Source organism: Harpia harpyja, chromosome 14 (assembly GCF_026419915.1).
Source record: "Harpia harpyja isolate bHarHar1 chromosome 14, bHarHar1 primary haplotype, whole genome shotgun sequence".
In the NCBI taxonomy this organism is placed as follows: Eukaryota; Metazoa; Chordata; class Aves; order Accipitriformes; family Accipitridae; genus Harpia; species Harpia harpyja.
Window position 1 is genome coordinate 33,084,967 of NC_068953.1, and position 23,659 is coordinate 33,108,625.

Genomic DNA, 23,659 nt, shown 5'->3' on the forward strand with positions numbered 1-23,659 from the left:
CTTAAACTGGATGCTGCTTACTTTAAAACCTTATGCTAAATACTTATTTTAATGAAGATAAAGCTTTCTATTGAAACAAAGAGCAAGAAAATGCCTCCAAACCATGATTTGTTAGCTTTGTTTTCTATCATTTCTTTACACATTTTGCCATTGTGGAGATGAACTGTTCTCTTCTTTAAGAAACAGAAAGGGCCCATCTGAAAATGCCTTCTTGCTGGGGTCATTGGCCAGTTTGGAGAGTTTTCCAGACTTTTATTTATTGCTCAAACTGGAAACAACCAGAAGCATAATAGTTTTATTGATTGAACTAGCTGAGGATGTCCCCTTCTCTCCCCCACCCCCCCACCCAAACAGCTAAAAACATCCACCAAATTCTGCCTGAACTGGAATAAAAAAATACTTATTATTGAATCAATTTGTTTCACTTTGTGATCTCTATTAGTTTTAAGTCAGTAAATTGCCTTCTGGTGTCTAAAATATCTTTGGTTCTTGGCCAAGACTGAGGTTCTCTCTGCTGCTTTTGGCATCTGCTTGGATATATATTGATATTGCTAATGTGAAGAAAGAAAAATTGACTACAGGTTTGTTGTTTGTTTTGGTTTGTTTTTTTTTTAACTGAGAAGGACTTTTGTTTTTCTTTTTTTTTTTTAATTTATTTGCTAGTGGCTCTTGATATGTATCAGAATATCCCCCTGAGCAGCATGAGGTCAGTTTTCATCCAACTCAATCATATTAGATGACTGAGATACCCTCCTTGCTGTGTCTGTAGTGGCAGGGTTTCCCTTGATATCTGATCTTCCAAAAAAACCTATAACATGCTATGAGTTAATACACCATTTTCATCGTTTATATAAGCAGCAGCATCCTTTATATAAACAGCTAGGTATTAGTTTACCATTAGCTGAACAAATCTCTAAGGCCTAAGAGAGAAAGATTGTTCAAGTCGACAAGAGTAATTGTTTTAAGAATTTCAGTACAATTTAACTTGACAGAGAGAGAAAAATATAAATAATCATTGTTTCTTAGAAGCACCTGTCTTAGTGAAGAGAATCACTACCCATAAAACCATTGTAATGATTCTTCTCAGGCTTGAAATAAAATTTTCTATGCTTGTACCTAACTATGAAAAGTGATGATGGTTAAGAGATGGTTTGGGGGGTGTCTCTAAGGGTTGCAGGGGTTCAGGAGGATTTATAGCACTTCTCTCGGTATGGAAAAATGTTTTATAATGGACATCTCTCAGCAGGATCTTGGGAGCTCTGCAGAGATAATTGCTTTTCAGCAGTCTGCACTAAGTATTCTGTAAGGCTGTAATCATACATGCAGTGTGCACAAGAGTGAATGGACTGGGAAAATGAAAGCATTTAATCTCACCTGCCAAGAAAGTCTTTCTGTCCTTATCATCACACAGAAGTTAATCAAAGGGGTTTTTTGTATCTTCCCCTTGTAGGGGTGAAAGCAGTCATTCCCCCACTTCCTCCCACCTTCTTCCTGTCTAACACAATTACAATTAGGAATAAGGTAAATCATATGTAGTGACTGTAAACATGTCTCTACTTTTACTCGTGACTTGACTTTTTCTTTTCTCACTCCATATTCCATTCCACTCAATTTTCCATTACCATTATCTCATTTTCACCCTCTCTCATCATTACTTTCCCATGAATCCCTCCATCTCTGCATATCTGCTTCTCTATTCTTTCACTCACCCCTTTTCTAGTCCCATCCATTCCATCCTTGTTATCCTTACATTTGTCCTTAGAAATTCAGCCTCTCTCTTGCTCTTTTTCAAAACCCCTGTTCTATCTTCTCCTGTCCAGATTCCCCTTTCTCAAAATCTCCCTTCCTTTCTAAGGAACTCTTTCAGAATCTCGTTTGTTGTCCCTTTTGAAACCCAAAGAACACCTGCAGGAGGAAAACCTAAGCATTTTTCCAAGCTTTCAAGTGATGTAGTCCTGTGGGAATGTGAATTAGACAGCCTAACAAGTCAGATGATTTTATGGAACCAATCAGCTACCAGAGGCTCTGCACATACACGTTTGTGACCTCTATATCTGTCTTTTTCTCTGCTAGTTTTCCCAGTTGCTTCACTCCCAGCTTCTCTTCACTGAATAAGCAAGAAGATGGGAGAGGCTGCTGTGATATTTCTGCTGTTTTCATGCACTGACTGCAAGTCTGTAAAGCTGTGGCACAAGGAAGAATTGCTCTCGTACAAAGCAGGCATGTGGCCAAACCTAAGGTTGCTTCTACCATGTATACTAAACAGGTGGTCAACTTGGGCTGAAGGTATTCAGTAACTGAATGCATAAGCAACTAAAAAGTGGCAGGCGTGCCATTCCTAGTGTTGCTGAGGACAACAGAATCACCAGAGCTGGCTCTGTTCCGACGTGGCAATACACCTTTACTGGTGCTGCTCAGCATTTTGAACCCTGCTGCATGTCATTTATTAACCGAGAATTTTACATTTTAAATCAGCTGCTACCTCATGTGAGCTATACAACACTACAGATGCATTAAATCATGGATGGCACACTGCAAAAATAGGTTTTATATAATTGATAAAGCCATGAAAGAACAGATTGTCTCTGCCAGCTGCCACACCAGCTGAAATAGACCTATGGTAATTACACCAATCAGGAAACTTCACTAGCACTGAAAAATATTACCAAGCCAAAAATGCAAAGGCATTGCCAACAGCAATGCTTAAAAGTCATGGGAATAAGTCTCTTACAGCTCTCTGAAAGACCCACTGTAAAAAAAAAAGAAAGCAAAAAACCCCAGGGCAAACACCAGAGAGCTTGTAATTACAATCATTTCCAATATTGCTATTTTCATGTAGTTGAACAGTTCACACTAGACACCATTCCTCATGGTGCACTGCATTTTATATCACTAGAAATCTCAGGGGAATCAGGAGAATAAGGCAACAGTTACTTTAACAAAGTGTTTATGGTCTGCCTCAAAAACTTTCCTTTTTTAATTTTAAAAGGGTTGATGTTCAGCTGAAATGCTGAACTATTTAAAGAAGGGAAAGAGTGACTTCCACTAAGACTAATCCTTACTCAACAAAGAGAACTTACCTATTTACTGCCATACGTTCCAACTATAAACTGTAGCTGTTCATTTATCAATAATTGTCTGTAGTGACCTTTACACTGATAATTACTAGCATTTTATTTTCTGCTAATGCAAAAAGTAGTCATAAGCTTTAATAATATACTCTCCGGATGATGCATATTTACCATGAGGTCAAAAAATGGCTGAGCCATGACAAAGAGTGGTATTGGTTATCATGGATGAAATACAGTATCAGGACAATTTATGGATGGCAGATTGTAGATACTACTGCCCATTTTAGATGGGATATTCTACTCCTCATCTGGCTCCATCTCTTGGGAGTTCTAGTGGTGCGTTAAGGACATCTGCTTATGTTAAAAGAAAAATAATCCATCTCCTGGAGATACTATCATTACCCTCACATTAAAAGACTGTAACGCTCTCTTAAGTTTCAGGAAGAAGTAGATGCCTCATGGTTTGCATTGTTAGAAAAACAAATTATATACTAATTGAAAACAAAAAATCCTCAATGTAGAGGGCTACATTTATCTTTATTGAAATATATCCTAGAGTTTCAGCTTGTTTCTTCAGTTAGCCATGATATTTCTGAACTCTGATCTTATACATGAAGGTAAAAGTTCAATAACTATTTTCTCTTTCCATCTTCCAAGTTGTTTATGAAAATATTGAACAGTCCTACATCAAAGAAACATGCTTGTGAGTCTACCTCTGGCGCTTTATCTCTTTATATTGCCATCTACACAGCAATATATCAGAAATAAATACACTCTCAGAAATTTTTTAGCCTGCTTGTATTCCTTGTATCTAGATTATATAATCTAGAAAATATTATATGAGATAAAAGCCTTATTTAAGTCAATAGGCGATGCGTACTTCTTCTGTGCCATGGACAAATATATTCCCCGTCACAAAAGAAAACAATTGATTTGACATGATTTACTTCTGACAAATCTGTGCTGACTCTTGCTCATCTCCACTCACAAACTGCCTACAAAGGGTTTGTTTGTTCTGGTATCTTTCTGACAGTTAAACTTACCTATAATCCTTGGTCTGTTCTGCTACTAAAAAAAAAAAAAAAGACTAAATACTACCTTCATAAGTTCTAGAAGAGTATCACTGAAAGGATAGCATAAGGTCACTCCAACCATTTTTCCAAATACTACAAGATGAATTTTCTAGTTTGGTTATATCTAGCTTAACTAAGCACTTTCTAAATGGTTTGTTCTTTAATGTAACTTGAGGTCTTACCATTTTTCAACTGCTGTTAGCTGCATACAGTGGAGTTTTTTAGTGAAACCTAAAGCAAAAAATGTCACTAAAATTTCCCTTTTCAAAGCCTCACATAAGAATGAAAATTTAAAGACTTTCTGTAAGTATGATCAAAGTCTAAGAGATCTTGTGAGATTATTATACTAAATATTGGGATCCATGTATAAATTTTATGTGTTTAATTGTAAATTCCTTCAAAAAAAATCCTTCTTATGAAGATATTTGAATATATATATGTATTCCTAGAAGATGAGGCTGATCATTGCTGTGGTCTCCAGATACTTCTTTAGTATGAATAATTAATAATTTACCTTAGGCAAAGGGGATGGTAGCTCAGATGTGATTTATGGAAAAATTGGAGGTTAAATGTTAAAAATGACAAGATACAAATAGCTTAGTCAAACCAGCAAATTACTTCCCTGTTAGACAATAAATTTGGGTACTGAAACTGTTTCAGAGAAACAGTATATATGCATTCTGAAAGACTTTTGAATCTTTCCCTAAATTTATTTATAGATCTGTCCTGGTTTCAGCTGGGATAGAGTTAATTTTCTTCTTAGTAGCTGGTACAGTGTGATTTGGATTTAGTGTGAGAATAATGTTGATAACACACTGATGTTTTAGTTGTTGCCAAGTAGCACTTATCCCAAGTTAAGGATTCTTCAGTTTCCCATGCTATGCCAGCAAGCAGGTGTACAAGAACCTGTGAGGGAGCATAGCCAGGATAGCTGACCTGAACTAACCAGAGGGAGATTCCATACCACAGAATGTCATGCTCAGTATATAAACTGGGGGGCGTTGGCCGGGAGGGGTGGATCACTGCTTGGGCATCAGTCAGAAGGTGATGAGCAACTGCACTGTGCATCACTTGTCTTTTCTTGGGGTTTAGTGGTTTTTTTTTGGTTGTTGCTGCTGTTATTATTATTACTATTGCTATTATTATTACTATTATTTACTATTATTATTATGGTTTATTAGTATTAGTATTATTAGTATTACATTTTATTTTACTTTAGTTATTAAATCGTTCTTATCTCAACCCATGAGTTTTACTTTTTTTTCCATTCTCCTCCCCACCCCACTGGGAGCAGGGAGGAGTGACCCAGCGGCTGGGTGGTGCTTAGTTGCTGACTGGAGTTAAACCATGACAAGATCTCAGCAACATGCACGTATTTTCCAATACATTGAATAAGCAAAACTGGTGTCAGTATTACTATATTGGCAAATGGCAAGTGTTGCAACAATAGCAGATCTAACACTGCTCTGTCTGAATATTCTCACAACAATTAATTTATCCAACTTTTAGTTTCCCACTAACAGTGTAAGAGTGCGGTCTAACTCAACATTATTCTTGAAGAGATTTAATCATAACTTACCTGTGTGTCTGCATTTAAAACTTTGATTCTCTGTGTGGAGATGAACAGATCCACTTCAGTCAATGCCTGGGAATCTCCCTCTGAAGTCTAAAAGACAGACGCTTTGTTACAAGGGGAGTTTTAATTTCCTCTTTAAAATGACAAATTCACTGATCGCTTCAAGCATAATGCGATGCGAGGCAATTGCACTGTTAAACCACTAAAAGACAGCTATTCAAAGGTGCTTCTAAATACATACAAAGAATGCATTTGTTGCATAGAAAGAGTGAAGCATACTCTGATTTTGTGGGTAAGAGTGAATTTTCAGAGCCCGTGGGACTGACAGCTCAAGTACTAAAATTCTCTATTTATAGCCAGAACAGGAGAAAGAGTATGGCTGTTTCTTTCCCACTGTCTCATCAATGCACTTCAGTACTGGAGGCATTGGAATTGAGAAAGTAGGAGAATTCAGAAAGTTACTTACTCCCCATCAGCTGCTTAGCCCTTGCCATCTTCAGTGAGCTCACCTAAAAAAGTGCAAGCTGGTGCTCAGTACTGTGGTGGGGTTTAGTTTTCTTCTACAAAATAAAGAACTGACTGCTGAACTATTTTTCTTGTATCAGAAAGCCATCAGCTGACTTTTAGACCTCAACTTCTGAGCACTGCTCACTGGGGAAACAGTTCTATATCCCATTGGAAAACATGGTCACAGAGTAAGCAGGATTACCATGTAATGCCACATGGCTTCCTAAGTGTGAGTCCTGGCTCTGCCCACGTGAGAAAACAGGAGAGAAAGTGGTAAAGCAGCTGCTGCCTCTCACTGAAGCATTATCTGAGAGCTTACCTAGTATTCTGAGTTCCAGCAGGAACCTATTTATCCCTCCAGGCTACTTGTCCATAGTGCACTACTGCAACTGGTATTTAGCAGCACCCATGTTAGCAGCCTCAGAATAAAATTGCCACAGACTATATCACCCTGTGCTGAAGGCAGGCATCCATCTCCAAGTCAGAGATTGGGTCTCTGATGTAACAGTGCAAGGAAGAATGATGTATTTGCTGCTCTTTTCTGTAGTTATAAAGGCTTAGCTATGCCTATTATTCATTCAGATTAATTTTGTTTGAATTAAGTCTCATCCTGCAAAATACAAAGCAAGCACATACTTTGGCAGACACTACTTGCATTGCTTTCATCCAAGACCATCACAAAGAGCAAGATTAATTTTAGTGATATTTTTGTCAACTGTATTTACTTAACTGAAGTATAGTTTTTAACTGAGTGAAATGTCTCCTGTATGAATTATTCCAACTACTACCTGGTAAATTTATTCTATTTGTTTTTAAATATTGACAATAATTTAATAAATATACAGTAAGTCACAGGCACAGGAAATACATCTTACTGCTTGGGTTAGTAAAATAAAAATAAGCGTTAGATTAAAAAAAGTCTCCTGGATAACACTGGCTGTATATCTGGACTAAAAAAATCACAGGTATTCAACAGAAGAGCAGCAGACAGGCACTCCAGCAAATGAACAATGAAGAAAATGAGTTCATTTTATTCCATCCAGTGTTCAACTACTTAACAAAGAAACCAATATGACAACTTTATGAGGACCCATAACGAAAGACACAACACTCCATGGAAAACAAGTACAACAAAAATGTAAGTAAACATTAGCATTCAAGAAAAACAGTTTACACACCGCTTTTTTCTTGATTTTAGCCGCCTTTTGCATCCTCTGAGGAGTAGCATAAAAAAAGAATGCAGACAGATGTACAGACAAAAAAAGAGAAAAGACAGTGTGGGAAGTCAGGGAAAAGTTTTGACTATGAATCCAGACTGTTAAAAATTAAAAATTTGGGGGCAGTGGAGAAGGATGTGCAGGAAAGAAAGATTTGTTTATATCTCATGTAGTTCTCAAGCATAATTGGATTTAATGCCATTATACATGTTGTCGATTGATTACAAAAAAATTAGTACCAGAGTGTTGTCTGTTAACAGCTGCTCATGACATTTATCCCACTAAATATACAGCACTCTAAAATGACAGTACATGCACTATTTTAAACTCAAGGTTTTCTCTCCATATTGATCATACTTCTACTTGTAATTGTTGAACAAAATGTAACTCAATCTCTATTCCATGACTATCTAAAGTAGTCAAGTATCTCTGACAGATTAGGATTGCTATTAATGCATGAAACAGTTTTTAGGGAGTTAATTGCAATCAGCAATTACTTACTGCTTGAGACATCACAATATGCTAAATAGAAATTCAAAGGTTTGGAAAGTTTAAAGAACTGGACCTTTCTTGCCTTCCATTTGTTTCTAAATGCCAAATCAATCATCAGTCATGACAGTCTCTTACTACGTAAATGATTTTCCCAAACTGGTTTCCTTCAGAAACATGCCATTTTTACCAATTAAGTATTTTATTGACTAAGCACCTGATTTTTCTATTAGTATTTAAATCTACCTCTTTCTAACCATGTGTTTATTCAGATGAGGTATTTACAGCAGATCCAGAAAAAATTGTGAAAGAAAAATCTCCTACTTCGATTATTAACCAAAAAAAAGCATTTTTTTACACAGCTGTATGAAGCAGTCTATGCTACATTATTTACACAGAATTGTTCATTGTAAATAACACCAAATCCAAACACAATAGTAATGGATCTTCTTGTCCTAAAAAAGTAATAATTCAATATATTGAGATTAATCTTCACAATTTGTAGTAAGTTAAAGGAATTAATGACATAAGAGGAAAACCACAGTCAAACAAATAACCTGTGCTTTGCCACTGGAATATTTCCTAATTGCAAGCTGCAATTTGTCTTTAATACTTGAATTCTTCATACAGCTTCCAAACAATTTTGAATAGACTCTGGAATAATTTATATTTTGTTCCTCAGAGATGCTGTATGTATTTTTATAATAAGCACTGGAAACTAATGGTATTTACAGTACTAGATCTATACTCATGTAAGTGCACTTCAGAATAGGTCTGAAGCTGCAGATCCTGTACTGTTTAGAGATCAACTGTCAAACGATCAGAGAGTATTCTACAAACTAAAAAAATAAAAATCCCCTACCTTAACACGGCTCACTGCCTCTTGGGCCTGCATCATTCTTATGTTTTTAGAAGGGTTGCGCTCAGACAGCAGCTGTGTAGAGCCCAGGTAATTGGCTGCAAAGATGATTCCATCAATGAGGTCTTCAGGTTCACAAGGTCCTGGAACTGACATGAGACATTTACAGTTACTGCCTTTCAAAGGAGGGCAGAGAGATGAGAAATTGAATAAAGGATATTGAGGCTTGAACAACCTTTTTAATACCTTTTCTAATATGAAACAGATGAAGAAATCCAGTTCAAAATAAATGATGTTTTTCCCTATAATTATTTCCCCAAAAAACATACTGTATTTAAAACATTGCATAATGGCTTGACTGTGGAATTCTAGAGGAAAATCATTGGAAAATTGTTTCCTGTGCTGCACTGATAAACACATTGGAATTATTTGCAAGTTTCAGAAATGCTGATAGGTTCCTTTATCATAACTTTCTTACTATTTATAGTATGACTGTTACAGTGCATGAGCTAAACTTCTGCTTGAATACAGATTTGTGTTTCCACATTTTTTTGAGATGTTTGTGGAAGTACACAGTCCTCAAACATTATCGCTGGCAAAAATACTGATGAACAATGGGCACAAAGGTGTACTTTGCTTCAGAAAAAGTCCACCACGAAGCTTAACAGTTAAGAAAGTTTAGGAAACAAGAAAAGTAGGCATCTTGATGCTGTTTAGTCATGTCTAAGGCCAGAATTCAGAGACTGATAGAAAAACACAGTTCCCAGGCTAGTACAGATTGTATAAACTGAGAGCTGGACAAACATGCTGCAGTACAGGAGTTCAATAAAACGTTCACGGTCTAATCAATGGAATCTGCACAACAGGTCATACAGCCTTTTCCTCTGAAAGCATGGAAGAGAGAAGTCACAGAAGGTAGTTATGGAAAAGGAGCACGTGGAAAGAGCACGAAAAATTCCATGTTAAAAAAGATAGGAAAATAGTGGAACTTAAAAACATCTTGATATTTTTTAAATTTTAGCCTTCATTCAACAAAATGCTTTTGTATATACTTAGTATTAATTACATAGTGACTTCAGTGAGATTCTAACATTAGCTTGTATTTTGCAAGTGGTTTCTTTCCAAGGATGAAAAAGAGGGGGCAGGGAGAAGAGAATAAAGGATAGTATTTATATCATACTGGAACCACGCTCATCATCGTCTTTATTCAGCTGTTAAGCTCTACATCTAGCTTGATTAGATCAACAGTAAAGAACAGTCATTCCAGAGTCTGGCTGACATCTCTTGACAGTGAGTATTTTCTGTTCCACAACAGTTGTATGAAAGAGATTTGCTTTGAGCTGTATCAACTTGCTAAGCTGCTAACACTTTTTTTTGAAGTACATGAATCTCATGTGTGAGGAGAAAAATGACACTAAAGGGAGATGCTAATTTTAAAAAAAGTTTTATTGTACAGTGGATTAGTTCAATCTATTTATAATCAATTGAATGTGGAAAATTAATAAGTGGAGAAGGAAAAATATACGGCATGCTATGCTGATGAAATTTACTTAAATAGTGGTTTGCACATATATCTTTTAGTGAGCATTCCTATCCCTCGTTTTCCCACTCTAATTTAGAAAAAGTCTTCCAACAGAAAATAAACTTGATCGAAAGAAGTGACTTTCTTCTTCAAGCAATGTTGCTGACACCTATACTTCATGCAGACCTCACATTTGCCTGCTGGAAATCTCAACTCCCAGCAAAAAAACCACAGTCTTTGTAATTCAGTAATCAAAGTATATAGACACATATATATATATTTTTATACCAGTCCTGCACTCTTCAGAGACCTGATATTGACTAACAATGCTCACACAAAATGCAGCTATTTGTTTTGCTAGCAAACACCATAGTTTCAAGCTTCAAAAGGATAATTATATAGCACAGGAGGACACATTTTGCTTTAGATCATATCCGTACAAATCCAGTAATGGTTTGGATCTTCATTATAAGTCAGAATAGAATTCTGTGGAATTTAAAATTCTGAAAGTATTGGGAAAGAATAAAAAAATATCATTACAATCTCCACTGAAATGTGTGAAAACCCTCAATGAAATCCTTGGGAAGTTACTAATTTAAAAAGTCACTGAAACTCTTCATGAAGGCCAAGTCTTTCAATACCTCACAAAACAATCCTTGTTCTTGCAGCACTAATTCACTGAATGAAATAAAAGAAAATGAAAATTCCACAAGAACTTCATTTACTATATCTCTGTTCCTCTTTGCTTACATCTTTGCACCATTACATTCTTCAGCAGATGGATGATGTATTTTATATGGTACCTCTTCTGATGATGTTTTTCATACATCTTTTCAGGCCTAAAACTTAAGTCTTTTACCTCTGTACTTCTTTCAGCATGCAACACAATACTAATGTTGCAGTATATTGACATCTTGTTTCAAGGGCAGCAAAGAGGGAAATTAATTAAAGATGTGAATTTAATGTTAAGTTAGCAAAACTTCATTAGATACCTGCATCAACACGCTCATTCAAAATTAAAGTGGCTTTAATTTTGTTTTCCTTCATTCACTTCAGGCTAAGTAAATCAAGCTAAATTGAATCAAGGTTGCTTTAACTCTGAAATACGCTTACCCACAGAATGTTTAAATCAGTCTAACTAACCTCCTTTAGTAGTTAATTTAGAGTAATTCTCTTGAAATATTTTGTGTGTCTGAAGACAAGTAAAATTGCAATTCTTGGTACAAATTCTAATACAGTCATTACTACATCAAGCAAAGACCAAAATGCTAAGAGTCTGCAGGATTTGTCAACAAAAAAAAGCTGTGCTGGTTATTTAAAACATATCAGTCCCTTAGTCTACTTTCTTTCCATCCCAAAAACGCTGGCTGAACTCAGGAAAGCTTGTTTTCTCTTCAATTATTTTCAAGAATGTTGAATTTGGCCCACTTCTGGTTATATTGGTGCTTTGTACATCTTTGAGTAAGACATTTTTGTCTTGATTTCCAAGTCATTGATAGGCTATGTCAAAGGCACTTTCAAAGACATGTTTAGAGATCTATTTTTATGTTTACACTGCTAGCAACTCTGAGCATGAAACGGTAATCCCCACCATAGCTTAGGGATCTGTGAAAGAAGTGAGTGTTACCAAGAAAACAACAAATTCTTCTCATGTCTTGGCTGTTTGATGATAGCAATAGTTTTTTTAACTAATTTGTCTGAAAAACTTCTTGACCATGGAAATAACCTAGGGTTTTAAGCAATTTTATAATCCTAATTTTATTCATTTGGATTCTTTAAAGATTGGGGATTTTTTGGTTGGATATGGTTTCAAACATCTCTTCATAGCATTAGAAGGTGATTTTTTTTCAGAATCATTATAATAGCAACAAATTCTGTGACACCATGTATAAAACAAAAGCATGTATAAAATGCTTATAGCAATAGCTAATATAGAAAAAAGAAAAAAAACAAAAAAACAAAAAAACCAAAACAAAACAGAAAACAAGGCATGTGGGGCAGAAAACATTTCCAACATGCATTTCCCATCATGAAGGCAATGTAAGCAATTGTCACGTAAAAGAAGACATCCGTTGGAAGGATGGAATGGTATCGAAAATTGCCAGGGTTAAATTGGGTTACCTGAGTGTTTTCTTCCCTTATCTCTGACTGCTTTAAATAATACAAAAATGCAGACTTGGCTGAGGTCCCAGCTCATCAGAGCACTTAAGCATGCCCTTGACTGTAAGCACGTGTAAGGCTTACTGATGAGGAAGGGAAAAAGAAAGAAATAGATTTGAAACTTGAAGATTAGTTCAATGTGAACAAAGAGTGGAATTTTATGTTGAGTATTGGTGCTTAAACATTAGATAACTATTTCTAAAAAATCTAACTGTAAATTTCTGCACTATCTTATCAGTGCAGTAGAGATTACTTGGTTTTCTGCTGATCTATTAATGCAACAAGTATAAACATATTTCTAGACTAAGTAGACTAGGTCTAAATATTTTTAAATTAACTTATCTTTTGTATTCATAAAATAAGAAAAAGAATACTCATTCAATAATTCAGCATAACTGAATTTAATAATCTGTTAGGAACATATTTTTATATTTATCTAAAATCATGTGTAAACCAAGGATTCAGACAGTATTTAGAGACTGCGCTCAGAGCACAGAAGCACTTTCAACTTCCTGCTGAGAACCATCATACTCCATGAAGTCACTGAGACGTTAGGGTGCGTGGCACTGCAGCAGATTTTGCATAAGGAGTAAATGGACACAGGGCATATGTCACCTTGCAGAATGGCTATCTACAAGTCCCGTATTTTGGCTGATTTCTTTACTTCATGGTTGTTACTGTGCAAGGGAATGAGATTTATGGTGATAGGACAAATATAGAGAGCAAAAAAGCCAGAACCCCTGAACATGGAACTAATTAATTACCACTAGAAGCATGTAGTGGTACTACTACTGAAACAATTCTAATAGCAAAGGAACACATTTCCAATATTTTTGTGCCTATTATCTGATTTGGTTTTATGTCCACATGGCATATGAAAAATATTTTGTATTAATAGAGACAGAGATATAGATATAGCTACTCTAGTTAAGGAATCGTGCTGAAAGTTAAGTGCCTGAACAGTTGAATATGAATGTAACCAGAATATGACTGTGGTATTGCCATCAAAACTCAGGGAAGAACAAGGAGTGTTAGCTGGCAGAACTTTTTCTTTTGTGCAGTAGGGTCCTGTTCCTTTTGGGACTCTACATACAAATTAATAATAAAAACTCTGTTTTTCTTTGAATTCAGAGAGCAGTCATGTTAGCTATCATAAGCTCCTAGTGAGCTACATATTTATTTGTATTAGACAATGCCATATAATACCTGCAATAGAAAAAGCCTAAGAGAGAGCTTATCCTCACATACTGTGCAACTGTAGAAAAAAATCAGAGAAAGCAAAATGATTGAACTACAAAAAAAAGTATCATGCTATCTAAAAGAGTATACTGACCTCTTTCCAACAGAGTAGTGAGCCGATTGGTAAGGTAAGGTAAGAAAAAGACATAACCTTTTTATCCCAATAAAATTAAAATGTGCGGTTGTGTCTACCAGCGCTGTGAGGGGTGAATTTTCTAGTCCGTTTTACAGCTATAGTCATGCTGGCCTCCCTTTATAGTTGTCCACTATACAATCAGTAGATGCTTATTACAAAGTATCAGCTTGCTTTCTTGTCTCAGCCACCTTTGGGGAATGCATTTAATTCACCTCTATTTAGGGCCTGTTAGTCAGCACATGCCAAGTGTTACATGTAATTTCCTTCAAATGTCAATCTGTGTAAAAGGGGAAATCTTTGAACCTTCCATTTGCTCTAGCTCTTCAAGGAAATTACTAAAAACAGAAGTTGCTAGTCAAGCTGATGGCATCAGGGAATAGAAGAAAAATGTGTTGGACATTCTAATATTATTCTAAATCATAGTAAGTTTTCCCTGAGTTGAGAATGGCATTAGTAATCAAGTATTTAACATTCATTTATGGGTTCAATTTTGGGAAAAGTGTGTTCATGGCAGATCTAAGGGGTCAGATCCTTAGAAGTTTCCTACTGTCTTTTTTCACTTCACAGTGTAGACATTTCCTTTGCAGGAAGAGCTGTATGCATTTTCCCCATAAAAAGTTCTTCAGCTGTCTGAGAATCAGAGAATGATAATGTTTTTCAGTATAATCCCATTTTATCTCTGTCCACCTTCTTGTGTTAATAAATTGACTTATTTTTCTCCAAACAGAAAATATGTAACAGCAGTGCAAAGGAGACTGAAGAAACACACGAAAGCATGGCTCTTCTAAACAGAGGATTGGATTACCAATTTTTTATCAGATCAGGAGAACCCTTCCGTTTGTGCCGACAACTGAGATTCCCAGAGTGCCATAACATGCATCACATCAAAGTGATACAGGGGCTGCTCTGAACAGTTAAATGACTCCTTCCTCTGCACAAGGCCATGAAGAACAGGGTGCTCTTATACCTTCATAAATCATAAATCTCCACCCTGCTGGGGCCCACTGTTACCACCTTATTTACACCCTTCCAGATTTTTAACTGTCTCCATCTTTACATTAATCTGAGAACTTTATCTGCCCCTCCTTTTTATCACCCATTGCCACAGGGGGGGTTGAAAATGTTAAATACTTCAATACTTAAAACTTTTCAGCTGTATTCTCTTGGGTTTGACTGGTTTTTAGAACTGTTATCTTTAAAATATATTAAAGCATTTGCTTCCATTTTATCCTACTTTAACTATGGATGATGTAAAACTTACCATCAACAAAACTTGGAAATGAAGACACTTTCTTTGTCTGTTGAGAAATAAAAATGGTATAGCTGTAACAAAATAATTTTCACAAACCAAAGTGAATTCATACTATATTTAAACAGCTGACTGTTGTTTAAAAAAAATCAAATCTCTCTATATAACTTCTGCATAGCCACTATTTAGCACAGTGAAACACATTACATCACAGTAATTAACCCAACCTAACCGTTACATAGTGCTGTTTACCTGGAATCTCAAAGCATTTTAAGCAGATCCCACCACTCAATAAAATAAGGGAGAGTAGGGGGAAAAACATGAAAATGACCTAGGATGTCAGCTGTCAAATGAGCAATACAAACCAGCAATTCCCAGTCCAATAGTTTATCCACTAGATCACATTGCCTATTAATGATATCCCAAATTTCTAATTAAGAACATTTAACAATATTTTACAAAGCAAGATTCTGGGTCAGTGAATAAAAAGAACTGTCCCTGATTGCACAGTACATAGCATTACACTTAATCTCAGCAGGAGCCACAACAGTGCTCTTTTTATGCTACTGTCTCTATTTTCAATAAACAGATCTAGTCCTTCCGTTTGCTTGTCTTTTGCCAGCCTCCTCAGGCATTCCTGTTTCCAGGAAAGAGGCTGATTTCTCCATTATGGGAAAGACTTTAGAAATGTACCTCTTCATTAATGTAACAGGCTACAGGCTAAATATGTTACATATTTTTGAGATAACAGACTTCTGCTTTTAAGTCTGAATTTCATTTCATTGTGTCTAGCCTCAAGCATAACCTCATTCTGCATTCTTAGATGTCTTCTTTGCTCCAGTCTTTAGTGACAAGAGCAGGTCTGCCTATCACCGCATCTTTTTCACAGCACACTGAGCCAGGACACTTCTTACCACAGAGGCCACTCAAAAAGATGTGAATCATTCGAGCCCTCAGCACTGAATGATGTGTTTGATATTAGGGGTTATTTAAAGAGAATTATTCCTGTGGGAATTAAGCAGTCCTTTGGCTTTAAAGCCTGATGGCAGGGGGTGGGGCGGGCAGGAGGAAGAAAAAAAGCAGAAGCCAATTTTTTTTTGATGCTCCAATAATCCAAAAAGAGAATTTCTGAAGTGTTCTCTCTATTCTGTATGTCATCAGAAAATTTTAGGTTTGAGTACATGCCATGGACAGTTACATAAAATGAATGTGGCAGCAACAAATTCATGGGTATGATTCAAAGACTTTTCAGAATATGCAGCCATGGTATTTATTGTCAGTTCAGGAAAAGAAACAGAGCCTCCCCGTGAGAGGGAGAAAGCTGACAATTTGGTGCCTGCTTTCCCTCATGGAAGCCTGACTGCAGGAAGATGGGCAGCAGAACAGCCTAATGGCCTTAGGTACCTACCTCAGGTGTATTATTATTGTCAACTGGTCCATTGAGATCTGAACGCTGTTGCTTCCTTGGCTGCTCTAAACCATTGCACATCTGTAATTAAAAACAAGAAAGGATTTCAAATCCTTTTGTCTTCTGGAAAGCTTCAAAACAAACTATAGAGATTTCAATGGAAGTCAATGGTGCAAAGACAGTCAGAAAATTTTCACCAGATTAAATTACATTCAGAAAATTTTAATAAAAATTCATAAAACATTAACATAGGAAACTGTATTTAGCATGTTCTCCATTATTCTATGACAGTCATTCGTCATGAAGCTGTTCTGTGTAGTTATTTATATGTATTTATATGTCATTATCTATGTGCAATCAATATTCATTACTGATATTGAAATATCATAACATGCTACAATAGTTGGAATTTCCTGTTGTAATTTAGCAAACATGACATTCATATAAAAATGTTGGGCTGTTTAATTATAATAAAAGATGTATTTTGATGTAAATAATAAGACATCTCAATTATCATTAAGTAGCAGTTACACTACTGATTTAAATTTAAATTAAATTATTTTATTTCAATGCAAATTTTTCACAGGAAATTAAGCCAAATGCTGACATGTTCAAATTTTCAGAAACCAAAGTCAGAATTTTTAAATGTGTTCATTCTCAGTACTGGACAAAATCAAAATAGTCCTAATGGCCACCTCTGACCTGAAAAACAGAATCCTAGCACCAGATATAGGATTCTGTGTTCATGACAGATACCTCATGGCATCTCCTTCCTTTTGGGCCAAGCAAATCTACAGCATGCTGGCAGCACATCTTCAGGCTTCTGAAGAAATGCAAAAGGGAAAATATAAAACCTCACACAAGGAAATACTAAGCCTTTTAAACTACGCAACATTCTTTTTCTTCTAAGTTCCAATATTCTCAGGGACAGAATCTCTTCTCCAGACCTGACACAAATCACAGAACAGCAGCACCCAACACAGGTATGTATGTGTCCCACACATACCAAGAAAGTGAAGTTTTCATGACTCAGAGTTTCAGTGTTAGAAATCTGGAAAACCAAGGTGATTTCTGGAACAAATTTTTATGGTTTATGATATTTCATTTCCCTTTTTTCTCAGTTTCCCCATTATGTATAAAAAAGAGTGCCTAAATGCCACTGTCATTGTGAGGCTTCACAAATAAGAACTTGTATGAACAATTGTGCAAATGGAAAACACTGAGCCAGTATTATTTCAAAGGGTCAGCCTGAATGTTACATGTGAACGTAACTCCTTGTCTTCTGACTTTCAAATGCAATATGTAGCTGTAATCAAAGAAAGTCTGCATGTTCATCTCTGGACAAATTATACCCTATGAGTAATATTTAGTCAGCTGAACAAAATGTGCTAATGAAGCAGGCACATTAGGGCTATTAGCTCAGTAATGCTAATTCTCAGGTAAGACAACATACACAAAGCAAAAAGTCACCCAAGTAGTAAGCAGGATTTTAGGAAACAAAAGACTATCTGCGACATACACAGAACACCAAGACTTGGTGACCCACTGACTAGGGCCCTGTTTACATGGCTGTAGTAGCTAAGAAGCTTACCATATCCCTGCTTATAAATCCTGTTCTGTTTGAGACAAGACAAATCTAATTATATTGCATGGCTAAACTAATATGGAGCAATAGGTGTTGATATGCAGTGAAATATATTAATGAGGTAAACAAATATCTAGAGGGCTTTAATAAAACAAGCATAATAATCATATATTATGCCCTAAAATAGTAGGATTAGACCAAGTATGCTTTAAGCAGGGAAAATGACATGGCCACAATGAAGATACATTAAACTGTAAACAGTGACAGCAACTATATTAACTCCAGTATGTACAACAGAATGTTAATACTTTAAAAACTCTTGTCAGTTCTGATTACCACACACTTGACTGAACTGAAAATGCACCTGCATATAGAGAAAGAATTGGTTGACTGGTTTAGTAAGCATACCCTAAACATTGTTCAAACATGTCTCTGTCACAAATGTTATATGTCGATGGACTTATTCAGCCCTGGGGATCATAACACCGATCATGCTCTCTGGTAATAGCTGCATATATAATTCCATATAGTCTTAATATAAAATATGACTAAACACTTGGATGACATTTCACTTTTGATTTATACATAGCTGTAATTTACTGGAGTTCCTATTTTCAGGTTTTTAGGAATATAAACAAGCCTTGCTTGTTTATTATTTCCTAGTCACAGATGTAGTTTATATGTCACATATGTAGTATATACATTGTTATTGTGTATTGACTGGGTTCCAAAGAAAAGTCTGTGCAGAATACATTATGAGTTGGGATCAATCACATCACCTCTACAAGGAACATAATAAATGTTTTTTACTTACTATTTGGTGTCTGTACACAAAGGCCAATTTTTTTTTTTCCCCAGTGTTTTGCCTATTTGTTTAGGAGCCCCAGTCTAATTAGGCAGAATCTCAGATACAAAGAATTCTTCCATTTCTTTTATGCACATCTGTGCACACAACATGTTCCAACTCTGGCTGATCTATTAACATTTTGTTCTTTAAAAATGTTGTGATGGGGAGGTGAGTATGTGAGCACCTCCTCTGAACAAATATGAGTGTACTATCACATTCTTGAGATCCTCTCAGCTTTGGAGTGTAGCACTCCCTGTGTCCCCTCAGCAGCAGCACATGTAAGGGGAGCTGTGCCTGTCTGAGACTTTCTGTGCCCAACACTTGCCTGCAAATATGTGGGCTGTTAAAATGACCCTTTACAAAATAAGGGTTGAGATCTTCATGCTAAAGAAATGATTGCTAACATGGTATCCCAGAAGAAAAGGGCAGAAAGAAGTACAGGGAGAAGGGCTTCCCTTTCTTTCCTCAAGACTTACAGTGTCAAAGGAGAGAACTATGCACAGTAGGCATGGCTGTATCTCCCATACACAGTTACAAACCACGTAGTCTTGTACGTATGGAAGGAGATGCTTCTAGACCAAAGATGAAGGGCTGTTTTGGAGCTTCTTTATGGAATCATTTTTAGAAAACATAAATTCTGCTATTTGGTGTGGGCTGGAAGTTTGTCCATGCTCCCAGGTGATCTGACCAATGTCAAATAAATTATCATACTCACTACTTGCTTTCTTTGTGTTTCTTACAGAGTTTCCAATTTATATTGTTGTTTTAAGTTTTACCATAGCTAGAAAAATCACATTTGAAGGAAATACTTACAAGGTATTATAAATACTTTATACCCTGACTTGCAGTTTAGAATAGAACATAAAGCTAAACCGGAAATCTGGAATTGACTGCACACTAACACAGAACTACAGCTATGTTCAAAGTCTCTCATCCTAGGATAAGATTCTGATAAAAGGACAGATTCTGCAAAGGAAAGATATAAGAAAATTAAAATATTAAAGGTGTAGTATTATTAATACTTTTGCCTCTGAGCAAGTACTGAGGTACTGTCCAGCATCATGTGAAGGAATGTGAGGCAGCAGAAAATGCCATCTTTAGGCTGAGAGGAAAATCAGACTCTACTTATTTGAGGTCACTGAAGCATCTATGCACATCTTTCAGAAACATGCCTACAGCTCTACCCATATGCTGGCCAGCCCTGTCCTGATGGCTAATTGCCAGGCCTGGGGCCACTTGGGCCTCCCTCCTCCCACCAATCTTGCAGGGCCCCTCCCAGTCAACCAGACCCCCTTTATAACCACCCCTTCCTGCAGTATAAAGCTCATCTTAGCTGGAGGTGAGAGTTAGTAATGAATGAGTTGGGCTGTTTCTTAATGCTGCTAGTTGTTTATTCCGGTGTGAGCTGTTTAGCTTTTCAGTCAAAATCTTGTATCTGCAATATGGTCCTCCTCAAAGCTGCCACCCGTGATCCTGAATGCTGCTGTGGTGCTCAGTGCTGACGAAGCACTTTCCTGCTGGAGAACATTCTGCTAGAAACCAGCAGGTTAGTCCCTTTCTTGATTTATTCAGAAGAATATTTTTTCCGAGAGGAATTAAAGATTAGTTTTTTCAGAATTGTTAACTCTTTTGGTAAAGAGTTGGTAAGCAAGCACTGAGTGCAGCTCAAAGGCGTGGTAAGGCTTTATTACTGTGTTGAAACATTTGAATAATGAGGCTTATGATCCGTACCTGCCAATCTCTTTACTAGCAATACTGTTCAAATATTACCAAATAAAGTGTTCTGAAACCAATGTACTGGCTTATGTATTTTGAGACTCATCTTGAAGACTACTAAGCTTCTTGGAAAACAGATGTTTTGTAGTAGGTTCTAACTGAAAAAGGTTCCTTGTGGTAGGCTCCAAAAAGAAAGAACCTTCTTGGACAAGAGATATTTTGTGATAGGTTGACTAAATTAAGTTACCTGTTGCACAAGTAAACCAACAGATCTAATTGATTTTTTTCATCCAGGTTTGTTGTCTCTCTCAAGAACAAATGTAAAGCAGATGAGTATTGTTACCTTCATCACTTAAGGACAAAACTTCAGTTTCTAGTAGTTTCAACCTCTGTGATCTTCTGTTGGTTTCTGAAGGCAGCTTATCACTGGGCTTACATGTCCTCCTGATATCTAAACACTACTATGTTTATAGAAACACATTAAGGTGCATCTAAAACATCTTTTTGAATCAAGAGATGGTAACCTAGTAACAAGTCTATTATGGTGGTACTATTCCTATTAAACCACATGACTGAAATAACTTATCTCATAGGTGATGTGGAGTGCAAATGGCTTAATGTACCCTTACTGAGCTGCTGCATGAGTTATTGTAACATCAGTAACATGCTAGTGTCAGTAGGAGCAATTTGCAGGGTCGATCTGCTTGAGGGTAGGGAGGCTCTACAAAGAGATCTGGACAGGCTGGATCGATGGGCTGAGGCCAATTGTATGAAGTTTAACACGGCCAAGTGCCGGGTCCTGCACTTCGGTCACGGCAACCCCATGCAGCGCAACAGGCTTGGGGAAGAGTGGCTGGAAAGCTGCCCGGCAGAGAAAGACCTGGGGGTGCTGGTTGACAGCCAGCTGAATATGAGCCAGCAGTGTGCCCACGTGGCCAAGAAGGCCAATCGCATCCTAGCCTGTATCAGGAACAGTGTGGCCAGCAGGAACAGGGAGGTGGTTGTTCCCCTGTACTCGGCACTGGTGAGGCCGCACCTCAAGTACTGTGTTCAGTTTTGGGCCCCTCACTACAGGAAAGACATTGAGCTGCTTGAGCGTGTCCAGAGAAGGGCAACCAAGTTGGTGAGGGGCCTTGAGCACAAGTCTTATGAGGAGCGGCTGAGGGATCTGGGGTTGTTCAGTCTAGAAAAGAGGAGGCTGAGGGGAGACCTTATCGCTCTCTACAACTACCTGAAAGGGGGTTGTAGTGAGGTGGGTGTTGGTCTCTTCTGTCAGGTGTCTGGAGATAGGACAAGAGGAAATGGCCTCAAGTTGAGGCAAGGGAGATTTAGGTTAGATATTAGGAAAAATTTTTTTACTGAGAGGGTTGTCAGGCATTGGAACAGGCTGCCCAGGGAAGTGGTTGAGTCACCATCCCTGGAGGTATTCAAAAAGCGAGTGGACAGGGTACTCCAGGGCATGGTTTAGTGGGCATGGTTAATGGTTGGACTTGATGATCTTGAAGGTCTTTTCCAACCAAAATGATTCTATGATTCTATGATTCTATGACCCAGCAGGATACACTTACAAAGGTAGAATCTGAGTGAGGCAGTTTTTGACTAGCTGAAGGATTTCTGATTTTGATCGCAGAAAATAAAGGCCAGACTTCACACACTGTTCTCTCATAAAGATTCCATTACTTATGTGCTAATTTAGAGCTGGTGCTAGCACATGTCAGAAGTGAAGAGGAAAATATTTGTGGAAAGGAGTAGTTCTGAGTAAGCAAGTCAAGCTAGAGTATGGAACTGGCATGAAAAGAGAAGGAGTCAAAGTAAGTTTAGAGATCTAAGCATTCCACAAAAGAATTTCAATACTCTATCCAATTTCAATAAACATGAAAACAATCGCCAATTGATTTTTATCATCTTAACCAACTAAGAGGTTTTTTGTCCTTGCATATATTTAAGATTGAGAACCAGCTGTGGTAAGAGTTTCAGAGAAATAGCTGTGCTGAATGGTGCATTTTTATGTAGATGTAATTTGGAGTGCGTGCTGCCTTCTGCTCTAAACTTCCAAGAGAAGACTCTGTCACTAATGCATCTTTAGGTAAGAGGCATTGATTTGGCTGTCTCCTGGTGTCAGGAGTTTAATGCTAAAAAGCCATGACTCAGCCAATGAGCACAGAGAAACTGGTTTTGTCTGAGAATGTTTGAACTGTTTAGCACTTTTCAGTAAGTACTTATACCTGCTAAGTTTGGGAACTGTCACTCAGTAATAGCTGTTTAGTATTTCTGCCCCACAGCTGCCTAGAACACAAGGGAGAATGCAGCAAGCTCTTTTAATACTCTTTATTTACACCCATTTGTGTTTTCCACAAATTCTATCAAATGCATCCCATAATACTCAGACTGAACTCCAGTAAGACATTCCTAAGATACAGGTTTTCTGAAATGTCTATCATCTTAGCTGCTTCAGACTGTTCTAAGGGTGAGATGTTTTACAGACAAAAGACTCCTGGATTTGGGGTCTTCGCAGCAGAAGAGCACTGTGCCTATGCCAAGAGAAGGGAATAAACCTCAAATATTTTTGTCAATACTGAGGTCTACTAGTACAGATAAACAAAACACAGTAGCAGCACTGATGTGTACAAAGCTGTTGGAGAACAAACTGAGACAAAAAAGAAGACTTTGTAAAATTTTCTTTCACAAGTTCTTTGTTAGTGATATTTTATATGTCTCTGAATGTCCATGTTGAAAAAGTGTAAGAGCATAGCCTACATGAAATTTGTGAAATGAGACTAACACTGCAGAAGCTTGTGGGGTCCCTACCAGGGGAGTTTGAGCATATTTGGTTAGGTTCTCAAATGTATGTCAGTGATATGAAAGTATGATTGAGAAATGAGAAGCAATACAATTCATGTGTCACAGGCAGCATCATTAAAGTAGACTTCCCTCTAAGGTTCTCCTTCTTAATGGTGATAATGGCAAATCCCTGTTTCTTTAGAAGGGTAAAGGTGAAGGTAGGG

General features: G+C 37.0%; 1 protein-coding gene across 7 annotated transcripts in view; it reads right to left on the reverse strand.

The window, feature by feature from the left end:
• APBA2 (amyloid beta precursor protein binding family A member 2) overlaps positions 1-23,659 on the reverse strand; it is a 110,952-nt gene that overhangs the window by 19,250 nt on the left and 68,043 nt on the right. For 6 of the 7 annotated variants that reach the window (XM_052807455.1, XM_052807454.1, XM_052807453.1 and 3 more), the window contains 5 exons: positions 16,507-16,587; positions 15,111-15,147; positions 8,796-8,941; positions 7,406-7,441; positions 5,724-5,810 (listed from right to left, as the gene is read on the reverse strand). In XM_052807455.1, the coding sequence (XP_052663415.1) occupies positions 5,724-5,810; positions 7,406-7,441; positions 8,796-8,941; positions 15,111-15,147; positions 16,507-16,587 (387 nt within the window). The remainder of the gene's footprint in view (positions 1-5,723; positions 5,811-7,405; positions 7,442-8,795; positions 8,942-15,110; positions 15,148-16,506; positions 16,588-23,659) is intronic. The other variant, XM_052807458.1, reaches the window with a different exon arrangement.